This window comes from Scaptodrosophila lebanonensis, unplaced genomic scaffold (assembly GCF_003285725.1).
Source record: "Scaptodrosophila lebanonensis strain 11010-0011.00,11010-0021.00 unplaced genomic scaffold, SlebRS2 tig00000043-arrow-pilon, whole genome shotgun sequence".
NCBI lineage: Eukaryota > Metazoa > Arthropoda > Insecta > Diptera > Drosophilidae > Scaptodrosophila > Scaptodrosophila lebanonensis.
In genome coordinates this window covers 9,402,637-9,425,152 of record NW_022060545.1, presented here as the reverse complement: position 1 = coordinate 9,425,152, position 22,516 = coordinate 9,402,637, and the positions used below count along the sequence as shown (strand labels likewise).

Genomic DNA, 22,516 nt, shown 5'->3' with positions numbered 1-22,516 from the left:
ACATTGAAATAATATTTAAAGGCCAATTATGCCACAGTTGTAAACCCTTTATTGGAAACTTCTCTCAAAACGTTTTACATTTCAGGCGCACAGGTCGGGCAGCGCCATTTTACGATTCTTCGCATCCAACTGCAGCAACATGAACTCATAGGTAATCAGTGTGGCCATGAGCTTGGTGGGGGCAGGTGTTAAAAACAGAAATAATAAGTTATATAGTATTATATCGTTTCAATTAATGCATTTTGAAGTCAACTCACGCCAAAGAAACTTCTGCGCGTCAAATAGAAGAGACGGTGTCCGGATAGACCGACGAACTCGCTGCTCAACTGCTGCATGAAACGTTGCACCTCCTCCGTCCAATACTCACTGGGCACCATGTGAACCGCTTGTAGGGGCAACAACGAGGCGTCGTGTATGCGGGAGGCACACAGAAAGACGCTGGTGGTGCGTCCCAATAGAAAGAGCAGGGAATACCAGAAGTATATGTAGTTGATAGGATAGCGTAGCTTCCTACAAAAGATTGAAAGTTATGATTAAATATCCCTGTCCATCAATGGCAAGGTGCTGATCACTCACGTGAATATGCTGAGCAGTTGATTGCAAATAAAGTACATATTATTCAGACAGGATACGAGTATTATATTGGCAAGGTTATTATCCACCAGTTCTATTAGTTCGCACAGTCTTATATGATCTTGTCGTATATCAGACCACAAGGCATCCGGCACATACTTGAAGTAAAAAAAGGAGTAGAACGAATAGAATTGATCTTTGATCATTGACAGTCCTTCAAATAAAATAAAGTTTCAGTACCAATCTCTTCCATGACAGCATTACAAAATAGGGGAATGATTTTAGCAGTGCTCGTTCCTTTTAGAGCTATGTGTTATAAGGACACTGATTTGAATGGATTTATGCCCACCTGATAGGTAGGTCTTGATTTTCTAAAGTCGCTATCTTTAATAGCAATAGAACTGATTTTTTGACGCTCTTGAAATCCAAGTTTTTCTATCAAATTTTTAGTCTTATTCGATCGGTTTTTCGTTCAATTTTTACTGGATTTTCTAGTGGATTTTATTGCGGATTTTTTATCCTTTTTCTATATATTTATAGAAGTTTTGTATAAATTTGTAGCACATTCGACCAATTTTAAACTGGGTTTCTAATCATTTATAGCCTTTTTTAGCGGAATTTGTTGCTTTTTATAGCGGATTTTGTAGCGTGGATTCTAATCATTTTTAGAGAAATTTCTAGCCAGTTTTGTAGCTACTTATAGTTGTGTTTCCAGCCACTTTCATTTATAACCAACAGCGATATCCATTTTGTAGCCAAATGTACATTAGCCTTGAATCATTGATGAGTAATTATAAGGGCTTTCCTTACCAATCTAACTAAACAAATACTAAATTACTCCAATATAAGCATTACAACCTGATACAAGAGCTATTTCTGAACTGATATATATGCTTTAGATAAGCTTTGCCTGCGTATGGCTGGGAAAAGACTAATGAAAAGCTTGGTAGCTCTAGCTACAGGTTATTAAAAGATCAACATACACGACCCATCAGAGCTGAAACTCTTGCTCCAAATTGTTGGAAACGTTGCGCCAGTCCTAAGCTTATCATCATAATGAACAGATCCATAAAGTTCCATATGAAATTGAAACATCCAGTGAATATCTGAAAGTCAAGCAGAGTATATATTATTTATTCGTGGTTAGATTTTTGTACCCACCAACGTGAACAAGACATAGAAAATTTTGAAGTGCACAACTCCAAAGATATCCCCAAATTCAGTATGCATAAAAGAGTCAAAGCTGGCTTGTGTCCCAATGGGTCGACAGTGCAGGATATGCATTCGATAGTTGTAATATCTTGAGGCGTAAAAGAGACAATGCTCCACTACAATAAATAACAAATAATCTCTATATTGCTCTCCAAATCAGTTGAAGCAGGCTTACCTAACGCTAGGCAGCCCAGGCAGAATCCCAATATACGTAACTTATAGCGCAGAGTATATTTCGACTGCACATAGGGTGGAAATAACATCATGATATCCAAACAGGTCCAGGGCACAATAATGCGTGTCCAGCGACGCGCAAAACTTACGAAATTCAGACAAGTAATCATGTTGCTGGTAAAGAAAATAAGCACCACTAAGAGGCCACAATAAGGCAATCTATTAGATAGGTCCACAATCGAGCTTACCCATGTTCTTGGCTGTGAATCCCACCTCAAAAAGTGACATGGCCACGTGCCACGTCTTAAAACTGCCCAGCAGTAGAAACAAAGCAGTACAGAAGAAGCCAGCGGAGCAGACTCGAAATTGTAATACCTGGGGATCGCTGCTGCGGATATTAGCCAGAGGCATGAGACCAAATACCTGTGCCAGGCATAGATCTGTGGAATAATTAATAAGTAGTTGATTGAGGGGTTCCATTCAAAATATTCACTTGCCTTTTCTTTATTATTATTAGTTATTAATACTCTTCTACTCTAAGACGTCTTCTAAGGCGTCTTAATTTCTCAGTTCCTTGCAGAACTACTTACAAGAAATTAACTTCCTCTCTATCTTGGTAGGTGTACAAGTGATTTTGTATTGCACAGTCCTTTCTCTTTTTTATGCTTATATCAACGGAAATATTTCTTTCCTTTCAAAAAGCCTCTCTTTTCAGCTATTTTCGGAATGTCAGACCTCACACGGTTGTTAGACGGGCCATAGCTTACCGGACTGGCTTATAAATCTTCCCCACCGGGTCAGATATTCCTTTTATTCATTTTTTTCCCCCATTTTTTAATGTACTTTTAATTTAATTTAATTAATAGAAGTTTCTCTTCTCTTATAAGTTTTAAATTTATTTATTTTATTTTTATTTTAATATTATATTATAATATTATATTTTATTATATTTAAAATTTTAATGTTTATTTCTTAATTTTTGCTCACAGATCTGTGAACTTCTCTGACTACAATGGACTGTGATTCGGGGCATAGCTGGCCGATTGGCAAATAAAATTCCCATTATCGAGTCGGTGGCATATATTAACAATTATTGTAATTCGATTAAATTGTTCCTATTTAGGCTTTCTTAGCTTAGAAGCCTTCATTATAACGTTGTTATGGCGCCATAAAGAAAATACAATTAATAAAATTTATTAATATAACTCCAAAACCCCAACCCTACATTCCTTACTTTGGTTTCGAACCTCATAATATTACATATTAATTGTAACATATTGCTAGCCTAGGTTACAATATCTCGAATAACTGATGCAAAACACAATCATTTCATAGACTTTAATAGGTTGTACTCCACAAAAAAAGAAGCTTAGCTTTGTAAAAAAGTATTATTACGAGGCCATGGCAAGCTAATTCTGCAGAAATGCTTTAAAACCCAAAATAAGTTGGAGGCTTCCAATAATTCGATCAAACACTATGTACCAGACCACGCTGGTATTCCAGGCACAGATGTGAAGGATTTTGAATGGAAAAAGTCGATTACAACCCTCTCGCTAACTGTATCGGATCGAATCAAGCTGAGTTCAAATCAATTGGCGGGTAATTGGAAAAATTCACTGAAGCCTGACAAGAATAATTTCAAGTGGAAAAGTACCGATGAATGTTTCTTTGGATCGCACTGAGATTTCTGCCATGTACTGCAAAACGTTCAAGGAACTACAAACTAAGAATACTTCTTTCTTTGTTAATAATATATTTTAAAAGACCATTCCAGACCCGCAAAAATTTAACTCACATGGCCGAATCGCTCGATGGAATGTATCCAAGTGCTCCAGATCTCTGTCCCCCTTGGCGAAGCGTACTCTTGTTGCCCAGCGTTTGCGTTGAGTTTGCCGGCGGGCTTTTAATCTGCGCAGAATGTTGGCATCACGTCGAAAGAACTTTCTGGCCGAAATGGAGAACATGTTGCACTCAACTGTCGCACACTTTCAAGTGGCATCCACATGTCTCATAATTATTGTTTATGAGGGCCATTTGTGTGTTTGTGTGAAGCACGCCCCATGTTTGCAATAACGTATAATTTGCGGTTGCAGTGTGGCCAGCTGAACTCCATAATTCGCATGACAGTGCGCATTTAAAATTGGAGCTGCATACTTGCAGGCGCTCAGTCGACAATCGTCCGCCAATATGCATAGTCAGAACCTGAAACTGCGTCGGCTTCTCAGCAAGAGGGCTAGCGTGTTGGAACTGAAACATCTGCCGGTGCAAAATGCAGTCGGTATGAAGAGCGAATCTGAGGCTGAGGCTGAATATGCAGTTCATGATGTTCAGATGCCAGAATACTTAACGCCCAAGACATTGGATGGGGAAACCTTCGATTTCAATGTTATAAAGACAAAAGCGCAACCAGACTACGCCAACTTGGACACATTTCATCGTGCTGTCTGTCCGAGTAAGTTGAATAGTTTGGTGATTGACAATCAGAGCAATTGTTGATTGAATTGCTTTTCTTAGTCATGCTGTTGGCGCAATGCTTTGCCGTAATGCCATTAAGGAACGTTCGGCAGGCCAATCCGCGTCGGATACGTTTCGCCGTCCGGTCTTTGCAAATGCTGTGCACCCTTACATTCCTGATCGCCAGCTCCATATTGTCCCTATCTACACTGAAGCATTTGCTGAAAATAGGCGTAAATGCCAAGAATTTTGGTAAGTACCGTAGTCGTGTGTTCATTTGCTTTTAATCATAAACAGAATAAAACTCATATGCTGATAAAAAACTATAAGTAAATCAATACAAGTATTTAATATATTCGTAACTTTGATAGTTGAATAAAAACGGTGGTTTTGGAAATTTAAAACAACATATATTTTCCTTGAAAGCTTTTAAAAATTCATTTATTTGCCACCAATCCCCAAACATTCTCTTAATATTGTTCAATTTGCAATGCTCGGATAATTGAAATTACATCGATTCTTTTTATAAATAATTCATCCATTAGCTACTGGATTCGCTTTTTTATTATACTTTTGAACCTGAAAGAACTTAAGTTTTGTGCTTTCATATTTCCTTTTTGGCATCTTATTACATTTTTAATGTATGCTTTCTTGAGTTTTTAATGATGTTCGGTAGCAAAATCATACAAGTATTTATAAATCGTGGAGGATTCAGTATTTAAGACAAAACAGGAAATAGACATACACAACTGAACTTTCAATCAATTTTATGTTTTGTTCTAAGTTTTTAAAATGTTCATTCCAGAATTAAACATTAATAATAATTCTTCATTCATTCTTGAAAAGACGTGTGTAATCAAAATTTGTTTGGTTTTCTAATGAAAATTGTTAAGTATTACGATTGAGTCATATATCTATCTATATATGCATAAATGATTAAAAAGTTGAATCATTTGTGGAAATTCAAGTTTGCAAACTTTGTCTATTAGTTCTCTAAATAGGTGGATTCTCAAAGGTTTACATTTCAAAATATTTCGGATTTGCGAACTTTTTAAATAGTATGCAGATTAAAACAATTCCCGAATTATTTAAGTCCAAGATATTCAAAACAATCCTGAACGTGTGTATTAGAGAAGTATAAAAAATCATTGATGATCCACAAATTGTCATTACTTATCTTCTTAACTGTGATATACCTAGCGATGAAAGGTTGAACTCCAGTTACTCGTTTAGGGCACATATAAGTTCATATGGTATACCATTTTAATCATTTAACTACATTTCAGTTGGCCTGATTTTCTTTGGCTGCGTTCAAGTTGCCTGCGTTCTATTCATAGTCTTGGCCCATCGTTGGCCCCGTCTGATACGCTTTTGGACCCGTACAGAGTTGCCATTTACTCAGATACCCTACGATATTCCCAAACGCAATTTGTCGCAACGCGTGCAACTCTCCGCTATTATAATCATCGCACTATCGCTGGGTAAGTCTGAGCAGACAGACCCTAAATAAATATAAGATATAATAATGCGTTTTGTAGGAGAACACGCCTTCTACTTGATCTCTGCGGTTTTAAGCTTTAAGCGTCGCATTGAGATCTGTTCGCCAAAGCATAATACCACCGCTGTCGTATCCTTTGAGAATTACATAAAACAGAACTATGATTATGTATTTCAGATATTACCCTATAGTCCGTTCATAGGAGCCTACATACTGGTAAGCTCTGTCCTATTCTCATATTTTTTGCTGTATTTTTTATACCCTGTACCCGTAGGGTAAAAAGGGTATATTAGGTTTGTGCAAAGTATGTAACATGCAGAAGGAAGCGTCTCCGACCCCATAAAGAATATATATTCTGAATCAGCATGACGAGAGAAATCGATCTAGACATGTCCGTCCGTCCGTCCGTCCGTCCGTCCGTCCGTCCGTCCGTCCGTCCGTCCGTCCGTCCCTCTGTCCGTCCGTCTGTCCTCAAGGATCTCAGAAACTATAAAAGCTAGAGTAACCAAAGTTGGTATCCAGATTCTCCTAGGTCCGAGAAAGGACGAGTTTATTTTATTTTTTGGAATTTTCCCCCCTTTCCCCCGCTACAGAATTTCGCCAATAGCGTCCACATTTCAGAAGCTACCCTAACCAAACTTTGTACACATAATTTCTATATAATTATCTACTATTTCTACTACTGTTTCATCTAAATCGGTTGGTTCTAAGAAAAGTTATTAGCGAAACAATTTCACTACGATACTACGCCCACAAACTGCAGCATCAAGTTCGCTCTTCTTCTTCCTTTTGCTTCTGCTAGAGGCGCATATACCTCAGTGCCGGAAGCTTACCTGGGTACAGGGTATTTCACTGTCGGGCTTGCTCGACTGAAGCGTTCTCTCTTGTTTAATAATCATCATAGTTGGTCAATGTCACTTGCACTTTTATTTGGAACTACATGGATCTATTCATCATGATGATCAGCAAAGGGATTGCCTATCGTTTTGAACAGATTACGGCGCGTATTAGCAAGCTAGAGCTGGAGGAGAGTGTGCCTGAATCCACTTTCCTGGAAATTCGTGAGCATTATGTAAATATGTGCGAGTTGCTCGAGAACGTAGACGATCATTTATCGGGCATTATATTGCTATCGTCCATGAACAATTTGTACTTTGTTTGCTTTCAGTTACTGAACATATTCAAGTGAGTGCTCTATATATAATATACAGTTGTCCTCATCCTGATCATTTAACATTTTTGCAGCCAATTACGCTGGCCCATCAACTACATATACTTCTGGTACTCCCTACTCTATCTGGTTGGACGTACGGCGTTTGTTTTTCTCACTGCGGCAACGATTAATGATGAGTCCAAGGGTGCGTTGGGGGTCCTTCGTCGCGTCTCAAGTCGTGCCTGGTGCGTCGAGATTGAACGCTTAATCTTTCAAATGTCCACCCAAACGGTGGCATTGTCGGGCATGAAATTCTATTTCCTCACCCGCCGCCTACTCTTTGGCGTAAGTCTGTTTCTTGTAAATATTAACCGCTGTTCTTTGTGTAATATTTGATTTTGCAGATGGCAGGCACCATTGTCACCTATGAGCTTGTTCTTTTGCAATTCGATGAACCTAATCGCGCCAAAGGACTAACGTCCTTGTGCGATTAGAAAGGCGGCCGCCAACAATTTGTCCTGCTTGTCAAGTGGCTTGACAAGCTCGCACGTAGATTAGGTTTAAATCGACGTAAACACGTGAAACTAAATTGCAAACCCACAATAATAAACACACTCACACACACTGTTGTACGCTTCGTTTAATTAGACATACGGCAGTCAGCATGTCCTGCAGAGCACTTAGTCTAAGCCGACAGTCCCATTTCAACATGCCACAGAGCGAAACGTTTCATCGCGCTGTTTCCAAAGGTGAGCTAAATGGGGTGGGAAAAAAGGGCTCTAGAGGAAGCAGTTGAGTTAGGGTATACAGAAAAAAACATCGCCAATTAATAATAAAAATTAAACAATGTTTTGTGCAGAAGGAATTATTGAATACCAACTTGAAAATTTAATAAGTGCTGATGGCAAAGCTTAGGCAAGCGCCCTTAAAGTTGTACACACCACAAAACGAAAAAATAAATTACAAGTATATACGTCTATATCTGATATGTACCTTACCATCTTTTTACAGTGCTTTTCATTTCCCAAATCTTTGCATTGTTTCCCGTAAGTAATGTGGGAGCTCGTCATGTGCAAGATCTGCGCTATCGCTGGCTTAGTGCCCGCACCTTCTACTCGGGCTTGATATTGGCTCTAAATCTGTGTGAATTCGGTACCGTGTTGAATTATGTAAACAACGTGGCTATAACTTTTCATAATTCAAGCTTGCTATCGCTTTTTGTTGTATGCTTGTTGGAGCATATATTTTTCTGGCGATTGGCCATCAGTTGGCCAAAAATAATGAGCAGCTGGCAGCGTGTTGATGAGCTCTTTCTTAAGGTGCCTTATCGATACTACAACGAATACAAAATGAAGTGGCGCATCAATGTGGTGTTTAGCTTCGTCATGATCTCAGCTTTGGGTAAGTCTGTTGGATCTTCTGGAAAATGTAATATAAATACTATTCCGTTTAACAGTGGAGCATTTTTTGCTGCTAATCATTTCATTCCATTTGAGCGACTTGGAGCGAACGCAGTGCAAGATTAATGAGAGCTTCTTCGAGAGCATCTACAAATGGGAAAGACCACATTTATTTATGATTCTGCCCTATCATGCCTGGCTGCTGCCTCTCTTTGAGGTGTGTTGTGGGAATTTCGAGGGAAACTATGATATTTATTTTCTTTATTCCATTATCCCTGTAGTGGCTCAACTTGACCATTGCCTATCCACGATCCTTCACGGACTGCTTCATCATGTTTGTGGGCATCGGCCTGGCTAAGCGGTTCCACCAGCTTCATAGCCGCATTGCTGCCGTTCACTTGAAAGCCATGCCTGCTATATTTTGGACCGAGGTTCGTCAACATTATTTGGAGCTTAAGCGTCTGGTGCGGCTTGTGAATGCAGCCATTGCTCCCCTGGTGCTGCTCGCATTTGGAAACAACATGTTCTTTATATGCTTTCAGCTCTTCAACAGTTTTTCGTGAGTTGCTTTGCAGACCTTTATAAAGACTATACCATAATTCGTTTTATGTTTTACGACTAGAAACATTGGTGTTGACTTTATTGTGGTGCTGGCCTTCTGGTATTCGTTGACTTTTGCTGTTTTGCGTACCATGCTTACTATTTTCATTGCCTCGTCCATTAATGTTTTTGAAAAGAAAATAAGTACAGCATTGCGGGATGTGCCGTCCAGATCATGGTCTATTGAGGTATGGTATAAAGTTTTTTGAATACAGATATATATCAAAAGGTTAGAGGTATAATTTGAACTTATATGTTGCTACAAGAAGAACCTATTCAAATCTTTTTCTTCTTTGAGATCATAACCTCAACTAAAATAAGTATTAAGTTTTATGATATCAGTAGCTACGTGAGAGATTTTAGAGAATCATTATACCTTTCGCAAAATTTAGAACACTCCAATTTTTATAAATATTCTCTTTCAGGTTCAACGCTTTAGCGAGCAACTGGGCAACGACATGACGGCTTTATCGGGCGAAGGCTTTTTCTTTATTAGGCGTCAGCTTTTTTTGGCCGTAACTATACTGCCAAACATCATCTTCGCTTAAAAACCATCATCTTCTATACTTTGCAGATGGCCACAACCATAATAACTTACGAACTTATGATATCCGATGTAATTAATAAGGGCGCCATCCGACAAAGGACAAGTTATTGTAAGGATAACTAATTGAAATTAATGAAATGACAGCTCAATGCACGTAGAAGCGCAGAAACCTTTAATGCTCAGATTTGTATCTATTATAAATACAATGAAAAATGCACGTCATACTATTTGTTGTTCAAATTTGTCGGAACCCACACCCAACAAGATTACAATCACATAAAAATTCTGTCGGCCTTAGTGTCATTTGTGTGTCACACACAAGTATGAAGCCGCCAAGTAGTAACATAAATACGCTGCAGTACGCCATTGGGCCCAGTGAGTAAAATTGGGACAGAATATTAAAATATTTGTTACTAAATAATACTTAAGTATTTTAGGTTTTAGCGATTTCATAGTACATATTGTTCAAACAAATAAGTTCCTAAATAAAAATTGGAATTCTACACGAAAGAAAAATTAGTTTCAATAAAAAAAAGGTTCGATAACCTAAAGAAACTAAAGGAGATTCAACACATTACAGGAGCTTGTGGCAGTCTTAAAAAAGAATACTTAATGCTAATTCTGCCACATTGCAAAACCAAAAAAATAAATTAAATACGTGTTGTCTCGAAACATGGAGAGTCTACATACCAAGTTTGGTCAGGGTTTGCCTAGTCGCTTCCGAAATCGCAAGTCGGAGATTCTTCTGCCTCTGGTATACTTTGTACAAGCCTAATAAACTCAATATACCCTTCGGATACAGGGTACAAACATTCTTTTCCTACTGCCGAATCAACTTTCACCATTTATCTGGTATTATATTGCTTTCATCCATAAACAATATCATCGCATCTCCAGTCGTGCCTGGTCTATTTCTTTTAAATATACCCCTGTTCTCTGCAATTCGATGATCCTAATCGCGTCAAAGAACTGACGCCCTTGTCAGCTTGCTTGACGAGTAAACATATATGTACATACTATACACTAAATTGCAAACACAGTACTGTTGTACACTCCTCTTAATTAGGCATACGGCATGTCAGCATGTCCTGCAGAACACATAGTCAAAGAAACCAGTCCGCGTTCAACATGCCACAGAGTGAAACATTTCATCGCGCTGTGTCCAAAGGTGAGCTAAATAAGGTGGGAAGAAAGGGGTCAAGAGTAAGCAGTAGAGTTAGGGTATACGGATCATAAAAATATCAGTAACCAATAATAACAAGAGAGAACACTACAGTCGAGCAAGCCCGGAAGTAAAATACCCTGTACCCATACAAACTTCCGGTACCGAGCTATATACGCTTCTCCTAAAAAAAAGAAGAAGAAGATCGAACTGATGACGAATCGATGCTGCAGTTTGCGAGCGTATTACTGGAGTGAAGTTGATTCACTAATAACTCTTCTTAGATTTCACCGATTTGGATGAAATTTAAAACAAAAGTAGATAATTGCATAGAAAGGTCTCTTTATGTAGCTTTTTTAATGTATACAGTATTGGTAAAATTAGGAACTTAGAGACATCTATATTCCAAGCTTGGAAAATGTGCGATCAACCGTTTCCGAAATCCGGGCGTTCATTCAGACGGACAGATATGTCTACATCGATTTCGCTATTTCCAAAAAAAATTCGAGTAAAAGAAGAACAACACTTTCTTGAGCCTTGAGCAAAATTATAGCCTTAGACAGATTCATGAGTGAAAAATTGTTTTTCCTTTAGTCCTGATAGTCAGTTCGACCATTTTTGGCTCAATAATATCCCCTTATAATACATTTTATACAGTCATTTATTTTGCTTAGTCCCATGATACCGTTAACAATTTACGAATTAATTATATAAATACATGTTTTTCTCATACGCATATCCCTCTAATTTATACCTATTTACAGTGCTTTTCATTTCCCAAATCTTTGCATTGTTTCCCGTAAGTAATATGGAAGCTCGTCATGTGCAGGATCTGCGTTTTCGTTGGCTTAGTGCCCGCACCTTCTACTCGGGCTTTATAATGGTTTTAATTGTCTGTGAATTCGGAGTCGCGTTGAATTATGTGAGCAAAGTGGCTATAACTTTTCAAAATGCATACGTCCTGTTGGTCTTTGTTGTATGCCTTTTGATGCATATATTTTTCTGGCGATTGGCCATCAGTTGGCCAAAAATAATGAGCAGCTGGCAGCGTGTTGATGAGCTCTTTCTTAAGGTGCCTTATCGATACTACAACGAATACAAAATGAAGTGGCGCATCAATGTGGTGTTTAGCTTCGTCATGATCTCAGCTTTGGGTAAGTTTGTTGGATCTTCTGGAAAATGTAATATCAATACGATGCCATTTAACAGTGGAGCATTTTTTGCTTCACATCATCTCGTTCCATTTCAGCAATATGGAGCGAACGCAGTGCAAGATAAATGAGAGCTTCTTCGAGAGCATCTACAAATTGGAAAGACCACATCTGCATATGGTGCTGCCCTACCATGCCTGGTTGTTGCCTTTTCTTGAGGTGTTTTGTGAGCATTTCAAAGGAACCCACGTTATTAATTTTCTGTATTTCCTTATCACCTAGTGGATCAGCTTGGTAATTGTTTATCCTCGGTCCTTCACGGACTGCTTCATCATGTTTGTGGGCATTGGCCTGGCTAAGCTTCATGGCCGCATTGCTGCCGTTCATTTGAAAGCCATGCCTGCTATATTTTGGACCGAGGTTCGTCAACATTATTTGGAGCTTAAGCGTCTGGTGCGGCTTGTGAATGCAGCCATTGCTCCCTTGGTGCTACTCGCATTTGGAAAAAACATGTTCTTTATATGCTTTCAGCTCTTCAACAGTTTTACGTGAGTTGGTACGCAGACCTTATCAAGACTATCTTAAAATTTCTTTTATGACTAGAAACATTGGCGTTGACTTTATTTTGCTGCTGGCCTTCTGGTATTCCTTGACCTTTGTTGTCTTGCGTACCATGCTTACTATTTTCATTGCCTCGTCCATTACTGTTTTTGAAAAGAAAATAAGTACAGCCTTGCGGGATGTGCCGTCAAGGTCTTGGTCCACTGAGGTATGGTATAAAATTTTGCAAATTTTTTCTACCACAGATGTATCTTATATATCTATGTATAAGAAATCTTCATCTTCTTCGAGATCGTTACTTTAACTAAAATAAATATTAAGTCTTATGATATCAGTAGCGATTTTGTAGAATCCCTATACCTTTCGCCAAAGTTAGAACACTCCAATTTTTATAAACATTTTCTTTTAGGTTCAACGCTTTAGCGAGCAACTGGGAAACGACATGACGGCTTTATCGGGCGAAGACTTTTTCTTTATTAGGCGTCAGCTTTTTTTGGCCGTAACTATACTGCCAAACATCATCTTCACCTAAAAACCATCATCTTCTATACTTTGCAGATGGCCACTACCATAATAACTTACGAACTTATGATATCCGATGTAATTAATAAGGGCGCCATCCGACAAAGGACAAGCTATTGTAAGGATAACTAATTGAAGTTAATGAAATGACAGCTCAATGCACGTAGAAGCGCAGCAGAAATCTTTAATGCTCAGATTTGTATCTATTTTAAATGCAATAAAAATGCACATCATACTATTTGTTGTTCAAATTTGTCGGGTCGCACACCCTACGAGATTGCAATCACAGCGCATGGCCAGCAAAAATAATTCTCTCGGCCTCAGTCTCATTTGCGTGCCACACATGAAGCCGCCAAGTAGTAATATAAACACGCTGCAGCACGCCATTGGGCCCAGTAAGTAGCATTGGGACAGAATATTAAATTATGTTAACTAAATAATACTTAAGTATTAAATTTTGTAATTGCGACACTCAATGAAACGATTTAAGCGATAACGTAGTATTGTTTAAGCAAATAGGTTCCTAAATAAAAATTTGAGTGCTAAACGAAAAACAAATGTGTTTAATGGTTGGATTAGTTAGACATTAAAGTTCAACTGTGAAAACAATAAGCTAAAGGACATTATGCACATTAGTGGTTTGTTATAGTAGCTTGTGGCAGTGTTGAAGGAAGTATTTGAAGCTGCATGATCAAAACTGTGCGACATTTCTATAATGATTCATATAAAAAATCAAGAATATTCAGTCTCAAAAAATCAGCGCGCATACAAATCAAGCTATATAAAAATAATTGTTTTATAAATTATGGACTAAAATATTAAAAATGCGTATAATCTTATTAGTTTTACATTTGAGAAGAGTAATCTGAAGACAAACCTCTGAAATCATATTTCAGTTGACAACTTTCTGAACTTAATATTTTAAAAAAAGTTGCCTAAGCATAATTTCTTCTTCTTTCTTATTTATTTTGCCGTCTTTTTTACCTATTTTTTATGAATATAATTTCCACTTTATCTGGCTTTCAAATTCTTGTTCATTGTTCAACAAATGCTTTCTATTAAAGAAGAGAAAAAATAATTGCTTTTGTAGCTTTTGTTGATTAATTTCTCTGTTATTTCAACTTTTCTAGTTCTGTTCCTGGCCCAATTCTTTGGCGTGATGCCCGTATCTGGCGTTTTATCCAAGAAGGGCTCGGATGATGTGCGCTTTCGTTGGTTCTCATTGTCGCTGCTTGTGAGCGTAGGGCTTCTGATTTTCACAATATTCGACTGTGTACTCTCCTCGCAGGTGGTATTAAATGATGGACTCAAAATTTATACCATAGGTTTGTGAACTTACTTGTACAAGACAATATCTTCAAATTGTAATTGATTTGTTTTGTTGTAGGTCCGCTTACTTTTAGCACAATCTGCATTGCCTGTTTTGGGGTCTTTCTGATGATCTCACGGCAATGGCCTCTCATAATCCAAAAAACCTCGAGCTGTGAGCTCGTCTTCGTGCAAAAATGTTATGCCAATCAGTTGGGTATGAGCTTCAGTGGAAGGATCCGTCTTTGGGGCGTTGTGTTGCTCATTCTGGCGTTTGGCGAGCATCTCACTTATTTCACAAGTGCAGTTTATAACAATCAGCGACAAATACAGGAATGCAATCTGACTGTGGACTTTTGGAAGAACTTTTATATGCGTGAGCGTCCGGAACTGTTAACGGTATTCTCATTTACAAAGTGGCTTATTCCGTTGATCACTTGGACTACGCTCTCTATGACTTTCGTCTGGAATTTTCCGGACATCTTTCTCGTTCTGGTTTGTCGTGCCACTGAGATACGATTCCAGCAACTCCATTGGCGCATCAAGAATCATGTGGGCGAGAGAATGCCGAATTCATTTTGGCAAAATGTGCGTCTCGACCTCCTCAATCTTAGTGATTTGCTCAAGCTATACGATAAGGAGCTTTCCAGCCTGGTATTGTTATCCAGTACCCACAACATGTATTTCCTGTGCGTGCAAATCTATCACAGCTTTCAGTGAGTAACTCACCTAACCAATATTTGTTATACTTGTATATATTTAAAACCTTACTTCATAGAATCAAAGGAACTTGGGTGGACTCTTTATATTTTTGGTTCTCATTATTCCATGTGGTGGGACGCCTGCTTAGCATGATGGTTGCCGCCTCCTCTATACCGCTCACAGTTAGTCAAATTTCATACACCCTCTATGAGATACCCACGGATTTTTGGTGCCTGGAGCTGAAGCGTCTAAATGAGATCATCTGTACAGATAACTTCGCTTTGAGTGGCAAGGGTTTCTTCTTTCTTACTCGTCGCCGTATATTTGGGGTGCGTTTTAACCTTCATAACAAATCAAATACAAATTGTATTCAATGCCCCCACCTTACAGATGGCTGGCACTTTGATGATCTACGAACTGGTGCTTATTAATCAAATGGAGGGTGCTCAGTTGGAGAAAAACTTCTGCAGTGGAGGCTCCTCCAAGAGCCCCTTCTCATAAATAGTCGCCCATTTAGTTGCTGCATTTTTTATGAACTATCAGTTGACAAGTGGGCGCGTAGTCTGTAATTTGCACAAAGATTATAAAGATATACTGTGTAGTAAACATTTCATTAAATTGGAACAGTTGGCAAAGGCGTTTGGCATTTCAGTTTAATTATTTGTCTAGTCGCGGACAGTCAGTAACGGGCTCTGGGCCAAGCAGGTGCCTGGAATATGGCCAAAACCATTAGCAATGTAGCTCTGAAGCAACGTAAAGGCAAAATGCGTATTAATTTTTGGCGATCGCCACGTATTTCCACCGAGTAAGTGAAGACCGTCATTTATAAGAGTATGTATGTCTTCATTTTAAAATATCTGCTTCAGTTTCAAAGAGTAATTTTACAAAATTGTTAAGTTCTGCTTTGAGACAATATCTGAAAATTGACGAACTTGCAAATCTTATTCTTATCTGCGGCTCATTAAAGCTAATAATATAAATTGCAGCCCAAGCACCTCCAACTTCAGAAATCGCACTACTTTCAAGAAGAAACAAAGAGCTGCTTGGCCCAAATGTAAGTTTACAACCAAATCCCACTCTCTGAGATCTCCTTTCAATTCTTCAAACAGTGAAAACGTGTTTGCGTCGCGGTGACAAGTGGGACTATATTCATAACGGCTCCTTTCAGGAAGCTATAAGGCCCGGTACAATTTGAATTACCACTCACCAATACTAGTAATAACCACACTATCTTGTACAGTACTATTAATAGCACAGATATTCGCACTGATGCCCGTGCGTGGCATTGCTTCGAAATGCGCTGACGATTTGAGATTCTCGTGGTGGAGTTGGCGGACTGTTTATGCGATGATTGTTATAGTCTTCTTCGGCATCACCTCTGGCTTCATGGTTGCTTTTGTGACGAGTGTCAAATTTGATTTTGATTCTGTGGAAACGCTAATCTTCTATGCCTCCATATTTTTCATTTCGCTGGCCTTCTTTCAATTGGCTCACAGGTGGCCTGCGGTGGTTGTGGAATGGCAGGCGGTGGAGTCTCAATTGCCGGAGCTACGTACGGAACGGGAACGGGGTGCTCTGGCGCAACATATTCGCATGATTACGCTGGTGGGCATCATGTGCTCGCTGGGTGGGTATTATCCAGAAAAGATAACCAACTATCTACCACATATCTACCAACTTTCAACCTTCAGTGGAGCATTTGCTGAGCATGCTGGCGAGCATTTATTACGTTAACGCCTGTCCGGTTATACCAAATCAGCCGATCGAGAGCTTTTTGTATTTAAATTTTGCACCAATCTGGCAGTTTATGGACTATAACCAACTGATGGGAATATTGGGCAAGGTGGTTAATGTATTGGCGACCTTTGCCTGGAGCTTTAACGATATTTTTGTCATGGCTGTGAGTGTTTCGCTGGCATCACGATTTCGTCAACTCAATGATTACATGCAGCAGGAGGCGAGGCAGGTAAAGGGTACAGATTATTAAACACCATATCTATCATAACTATAACTTCGAATACCAGCCCACCAAACAGGAATATTGGATACAATGCCGTAAAAACTTTCGGAATTTGTGCAAATTGTGCGATGTGGTTGACGATGCCATATCAACCATCACTTTGCTGTGCTTTTCCAATAATCTGTACTTCATCTGTGGCAAGATTTTGAAGAGCTTGCAGTAGGTTTCAACCACGACCGATATTTCTACAAGTATTGCTAATATGGAATCTTCAATGCTTTCAGAAAGAAACCCTCGGCTTCACACACCCTTTATTTCTGGTTCTCACTCACCTTCTTATTGGGTCGCACCCTGATACTCTCGCTTTATAGCGCCAGCATAAATGATGAGTCCAAACGGCCGCTGCTCATCTTTCGATGTGTTCCTAGAGAGTACTGGTGCATGGAGGTACCTAATTCTATACCCTTTATTCACACCACCAAAGTAAAAGAATCATTCATAGCTCAAGCGTTTCTCTGAGGAAGTTCATATGGATATGGTGGCCCTCACTGGCATGAAATTCTTTCGCCTAACCCGTGGCGTGGTCATATCGGTGGGTTGGGACTTATCCCCCTCCCTTAAGTACTTAATGGTTGCTATTTATATTTTTCGCAGGTGGCGGGCACCATCGTGACATACGAATTAATTTTGCTGCAGTTTAACAAAGCGGACAAAGTTAATGATTGCTATGAAAATTGAGCATTCACAGCTCTACAGTAAACACTATTTATTACATAATATTTTATTTTCATTTTTTACACTTTAATTATGCTGTTAATATAAAATTTCATAAAATGTATGTAACTTAAATGAGCCTTTTAGCAAGTTCAATAGGGTGTGAATATATCTTTATGCCAACAAACATTGACTGTCGACTTCAAAAACAATATACATAAATATTATAAAAAAGCCTTCAGGCAATCAAATTACAATAACATGTAATAAATGCCTCCGTTTATCATTTGCAGAATATTATTTACCTTTCCGATAACACATAGCCAGTTGTGGTTAAAGGCGTCAGTATTCCTAAAAATATTCATTTTGTATTTTTTTTTGTACTGATTGAAGTTTTTTAATAATTTTGTTCTTTTCAGAATATTACATAATTTAGTTTTTTTTTAAAAGAATGGAAATCATCAATATGTTTTTCGGATTGGATTGAAAGAAAGTATTTCTTTTTACCTTTCGTTTCTCGTAAATTTTGTTTTTTATGTTTTGATTTCCTGGGCTATTGAGATACGAGTGAAGCAAATCCATCGACGCATCAAGCATTATGTCTGGGAGAGAATGATGATTTCAACGGAACTTGCACGGACTTCGCTTCCAACGACAAGAGCTTCTTCTTTCTTAACCGACGCATTATCTTTGGGGTGCGTTTTGACTTCAGAATATCAAATACAACATTTTCAAGGTCCCAACCCTACAGATGACACTTTTTGGAGCTTATTATTCAAATGAAGTGTGCTCAGTCAGAGAACAACTTTTGCAGTGGAGGCTCCTCCAAGAGCCCCTTCTCTTAAATAGCCGCAAAAGCAGTTATTGCATATTTTATGAGCTATCAGCTAACAAGCAGGCGTAGTCTGTAATTTGCAAAAAGATTTTAAAGATTTTCATCAAACTGAAATAGTTGGAAATGGCCTTTCAGTTTAATATTCTAGTCGCCGACAGTAAGTAACGGGCTCTGGGCCAAGCAGGTGTATGGAATATGACCAAAACCATGAGCAGTACATCTCTGGAAAAACGCAAAGGGGAAGTGCGTATAAATTTTTTGCGATCACCACGCATTTCCACCGGGTAAGTGAAGGCCGCGAATTAAAATTTTTTGCAGATTTGTAATTGAATACAAATACTATATCCACAAAATCTACAAAAATGTTTTCATATAATCCAACTTTAAAAGTATGAAATCTCCAATAATGAAAATGGCTGACAAAAATATTAATTATTTTAAAATTATTCGAAATAATATTAAAAAAGAACAATGTAAAATTTGCCTTGGAATAAAAGATTGAACCAATTTGCACAGAAATCCACAATACAGGCATCGATCCAACAAAACCAACGTAGGAATTGGCCATGTAATGCTAGCCCTTGGTGGAAACTGCGAAAAAGAGGGTAGTGGTAGAAGTAGCCGTGGCGCTCATCAACTGAAAAGACGCCGATGAGAGGATGATGCAGGAGCAGTAGAGAAAAGTGGAGGCGAAGCTGATTGATGCCTTACTGCAGAGAACCCGGATGTGGGGCCCACCTCTTTCGACGGTGCAGGCTGGCTCGACTGAGTAGTCAAAAGTCTGAGTTACAACGACAACGTGACCCTAAAATAGGCAACCGAGGCAATGGCAACAATTCTGGCCCTGTATAAGGATGCCAAGATTGCGATGGGGACAGAACAAATATGGTGTTTTCAAAACATTGTAGAGGGTAATAGATTATTAACCCGCACTCCGTGATCTCCATACATCTGGACCAACCTGCCTAATATAGTATAGGACTGTAAACGGTTGTCCGCCAGTCTATTCTGATCAAGCCTATTCTAGAAATTCAGTCGATAAGCTTAAAAATCAGTTCAGTTGGCTGGAAAGTTATACGAACAGAGTTTTATAAATTTCCCAATTCTTATTGTATTCGAATAAAACCCTTCACATAAATTCACATTCATTTCTCAGCTAAGAACTCTCCAGATAAGACATCTTCATTTCTGATTTGATATTATCTGGAATCAAATTAAATTGCAATTCTTGTTCTAACTTGAGGATAATTTATCTAATCATATAAATTGCAGCGCAAGCACCTCCAACTTCAGACAAAGCACTACTTTCAAGCAGAAGCAAAGAGCGGCTTGGCCCAAATGTAAGTTTACAACCAAATCCCACTCTCTGAGATCTCCTTTCAATTCTTCAAACAGTGAGAACGTGTTTGCGTCGCGGTGATAAGTGGGACTATATTCATAATGGCTCCTTTCAGGAAGCTATAAGGCCCGGTACAATTTGAATTACCACTCACCAATACTAGTAATAACCACACTATCTTGTACAGTACTATTAATAGCACAGATATTCGCACTGATGCCCGTGCGTGGCATTGCTTCGAAATGCGCTGACGATTTGAGATTCTCGTGGTGGAGTTGGCGGACTGTTTATGCGATGATTGTTATAGTCTTCTTCGGCATCGCCTCTGGCTTCATGGCTGCCTTTGTGGCGAAAGTCAACTTTGATTTTGATTCTGTGGAAATACTGATCTTCTATGCCTCCATATTTTTCATTTCGCTGGCCTTCTTTCAATTGGCTCACAGGTGGCCTGCGGTGGTTGTGGAATGGCAGGCGGTAGAGTCTCAATTGCCGGAATACGTACGGAACGGGAACGGGGTGCTCTGGCGCAACATATTCGCATGATTACGCTGGTGGGCATCATGTGCTCGCTGGGTGGGTATTATATAAAAAAAGGTAACTTTACACCTATCTACCACCTATCTTTCAACCTGCAGTGGAGCATATACTGAGCATGTTGGCAAAGATTTATTATGCTAATGCCTGTCCCGTTATGCCAAATCAGCCGATCGAGAGCTTTTTGTATTTAAATTTTGTACATATCTGGCCGTTTATGGACTATAACCAACTGATGGGCATATTGGGCAAGGTGGTTAATGTATTGGCGACCTTTGCCTGGAGCTTCAACGATATTTTTGTCATGTCTGTGAGTGTTTCGCTGGCATCACGATTTCGTCAACTCAATGATTACATGCAGCAGGAGGCGAGGCAGGTAAGTGGCATAGATTATTAAATGCTATATCTGTTTTATCTATAGCTTCGATTGCCAGCCCACCAAACAGGAATATTGGATACAATGCCGTAAAAACTTTCGGAATTTGTGCAAATTGTGCGATGTGGTTGACGATGCCATATCAACCATCACTTTGCTGTGCTTTTCCAATAATCTGTACTTCATATGTGCCAGGATTTTGAAAAGCTTGCAGTAAGTTTCAGCCGATATAACTATTCCTAATATGGAATCTTCAATGCTTTCAGAAAGAAGCCCTCGACTTCACACACCCTTTATTTCTGGTTCTCACTCACCTTCTTATTGGGTCGCACCCTGATACTCTCGCTTTATAGCGCCAGCATAAATGATGAGTCCAAACGGCCGCTGCTCATCTTTCGATGTGTTCCTAGAGAGTACTGGTGCATGGAGGTACCTAATTCTATACCCTTTGTTCACACCACCAAAGTAAAAGAATCATTCATAGCTCAAGCGTTTCTCTGAGGAAGTTCATATGGATATGGTGGCCCTCACTGGCATGAAATTGTTTCGCTTAACCCGTGGCGTGGTCATAACGGTGGGTCAAGTCTTAGTGACCCTCCCCCCCCCCCCCCCTTCCCATCGAAACTCTTAAATATTTAAATGTTGCTATATATATGTTTTCCAGGTGGCGGGAACCATCGCGACCTACGAACTAATTTTGCTGCAGTTTAACAAAGCGGACAAAGTTAATGACTGCTATGAAAATTGAACCGCCCCTGCTATACAAATAATCATACCTTCACAGCTCCACAGTAGACACTAGAAAATCCGTTTCATTTTTTTTTATTGAATTTAAAGTATTTTTATTGAATTTAAATTTTTGAAATTTTAGAAAATTATCACTTGAAATGTTTCTTTAACTTTTTGTTTCGGGATATTCACTTTAATTATTTGATTCGAATTTTATATTTTTTCCTACTTTCCGAGTTTCAAAAAAAAAAATTCAATTCGGAGTTTTTTGAATTGAAATTCATTTCAGTTTTAGAAAGTTATAAATTGACACGCTTCGTTTATTTAATGTCTTTTTAGTACTTCATATTTCATTGTGATCCCATATTTAATCAAAATTCATTAAATCAAAAGCAATTTATAAGCCAAGATTAATTTTTTAAGTAATAGCTTCTGATTAAACAATTAACTAAAATATTGTTTGGCTTGGTTATAAAAATGATCTTTTTGGCTTTTGTTTTCTCCTCAGATCCAGATTATTCCAATTAAATGATACATTTGATTTGATTTCATTGCTCTTCATTTTTATATTTAAAACATTCAAATCAAAATTATTTTTAAAGGGTCATGAAAAGTGGTGTTGCGTTCTAAATATCTACCTGCATTCGGATTTTTTCAGTCTAAAAATTTACAAAATATTTACACAATTTTTTTACTTTATTGTATAAATGTTGTGAACTTGATTTTTCAAATGGGATAAAATTGAAAGTTCAATATAAGTTGCTATAAATTGAAAACAGTATATGCATTTTTAGTTTTGATATTAGTTTTCTTTATGATTAGGAACATTGATTTAAAAATAAATTAATGCATATAAAAAATAGGAACGTATAAGTAAAAGAAAGCTAGGGATTATATTGTAATATCAACTTTTCAAACGATATTTTTTTTGTTAAATGAAAAAGGTAGTTGACTCTAATGAGAGTTTACTGTTGCTCTCAACTGTTGACCCTTAATTATAGATAAGTGCACA

General features: G+C 38.4%; 4 protein-coding genes across 4 annotated transcripts; 3 read left to right on the top strand and 1 right to left on the bottom strand.

The window, feature by feature from the left end:
* Window positions 1-81: 81 nt before the first annotated feature.
* On the bottom strand, window positions 82-3,923 carry LOC115622412 (gustatory receptor for sugar taste 61a). Its single transcript, XM_030516346.1, has 8 exons — window positions 3,755-3,923; window positions 2,208-2,399; window positions 1,961-2,155; window positions 1,735-1,901; window positions 1,557-1,679; window positions 577-731; window positions 258-510; window positions 82-171 (listed from the first exon to the last, which is right to left on the bottom strand). Exons 1-8 carry the CDS (start codon window positions 3,921-3,923, stop codon window positions 82-84), a joined length of 1,344 nt encoding a protein of 447 aa, XP_030372206.1.
* Window positions 3,924-4,146: 223 nt separating this feature from the next.
* On the top strand, window positions 4,147-9,734 carry LOC115622411. Its single transcript, XM_030516344.1, has 14 exons — window positions 4,147-4,411; window positions 4,474-4,665; window positions 5,700-5,894; window positions 5,952-6,127; window positions 6,816-7,096; window positions 7,157-7,409; window positions 7,469-7,548; window positions 7,695-7,813; window positions 8,076-8,465; window positions 8,521-8,681; window positions 8,746-9,023; window positions 9,087-9,252; window positions 9,490-9,579; window positions 9,639-9,734. Exons 1-14 carry the CDS (start codon window positions 4,147-4,149, stop codon window positions 9,732-9,734), a joined length of 2,742 nt encoding a protein of 913 aa, XP_030372204.1.
* Window positions 9,735-10,739: 1,005 nt separating this feature from the next.
* Window positions 10,740-17,715, top strand: LOC115622410. The gene is made up of 18 exons (XM_030516343.1): window positions 10,740-10,779; window positions 11,538-11,927; window positions 11,983-12,143; window positions 12,207-12,472; window positions 12,528-12,693; window positions 12,895-12,984; window positions 13,044-13,137; window positions 14,138-14,332; window positions 14,395-15,031; window positions 15,094-15,346; window positions 15,408-15,486; window positions 16,127-16,201; window positions 16,258-16,644; window positions 16,709-16,983; window positions 17,042-17,196; window positions 17,262-17,424; window positions 17,480-17,569; window positions 17,632-17,715. The coding sequence occupies exons 1-18, from the start codon at window positions 10,740-10,742 to the stop codon at window positions 17,713-17,715; spliced, it is 3,600 nt and encodes a 1,199-aa protein (XP_030372203.1).
* A 1,006-nt stretch (window positions 17,716-18,721) lies between these two features.
* Window positions 18,722-21,523, top strand: LOC115622407 (gustatory receptor for sugar taste 64e). Its single transcript, XM_030516339.1, is given in 10 exon segments — window positions 18,722-18,810; window positions 19,799-19,866; window positions 19,922-19,996; window positions 20,053-20,355; window positions 20,358-20,438; window positions 20,501-20,775; window positions 20,834-20,988; window positions 21,042-21,204; window positions 21,260-21,349; window positions 21,440-21,523. Coding segments are annotated over 10 exon segments (1,383 nt in total).
* Window positions 21,524-22,516: the final 993 nt, after the last annotated feature.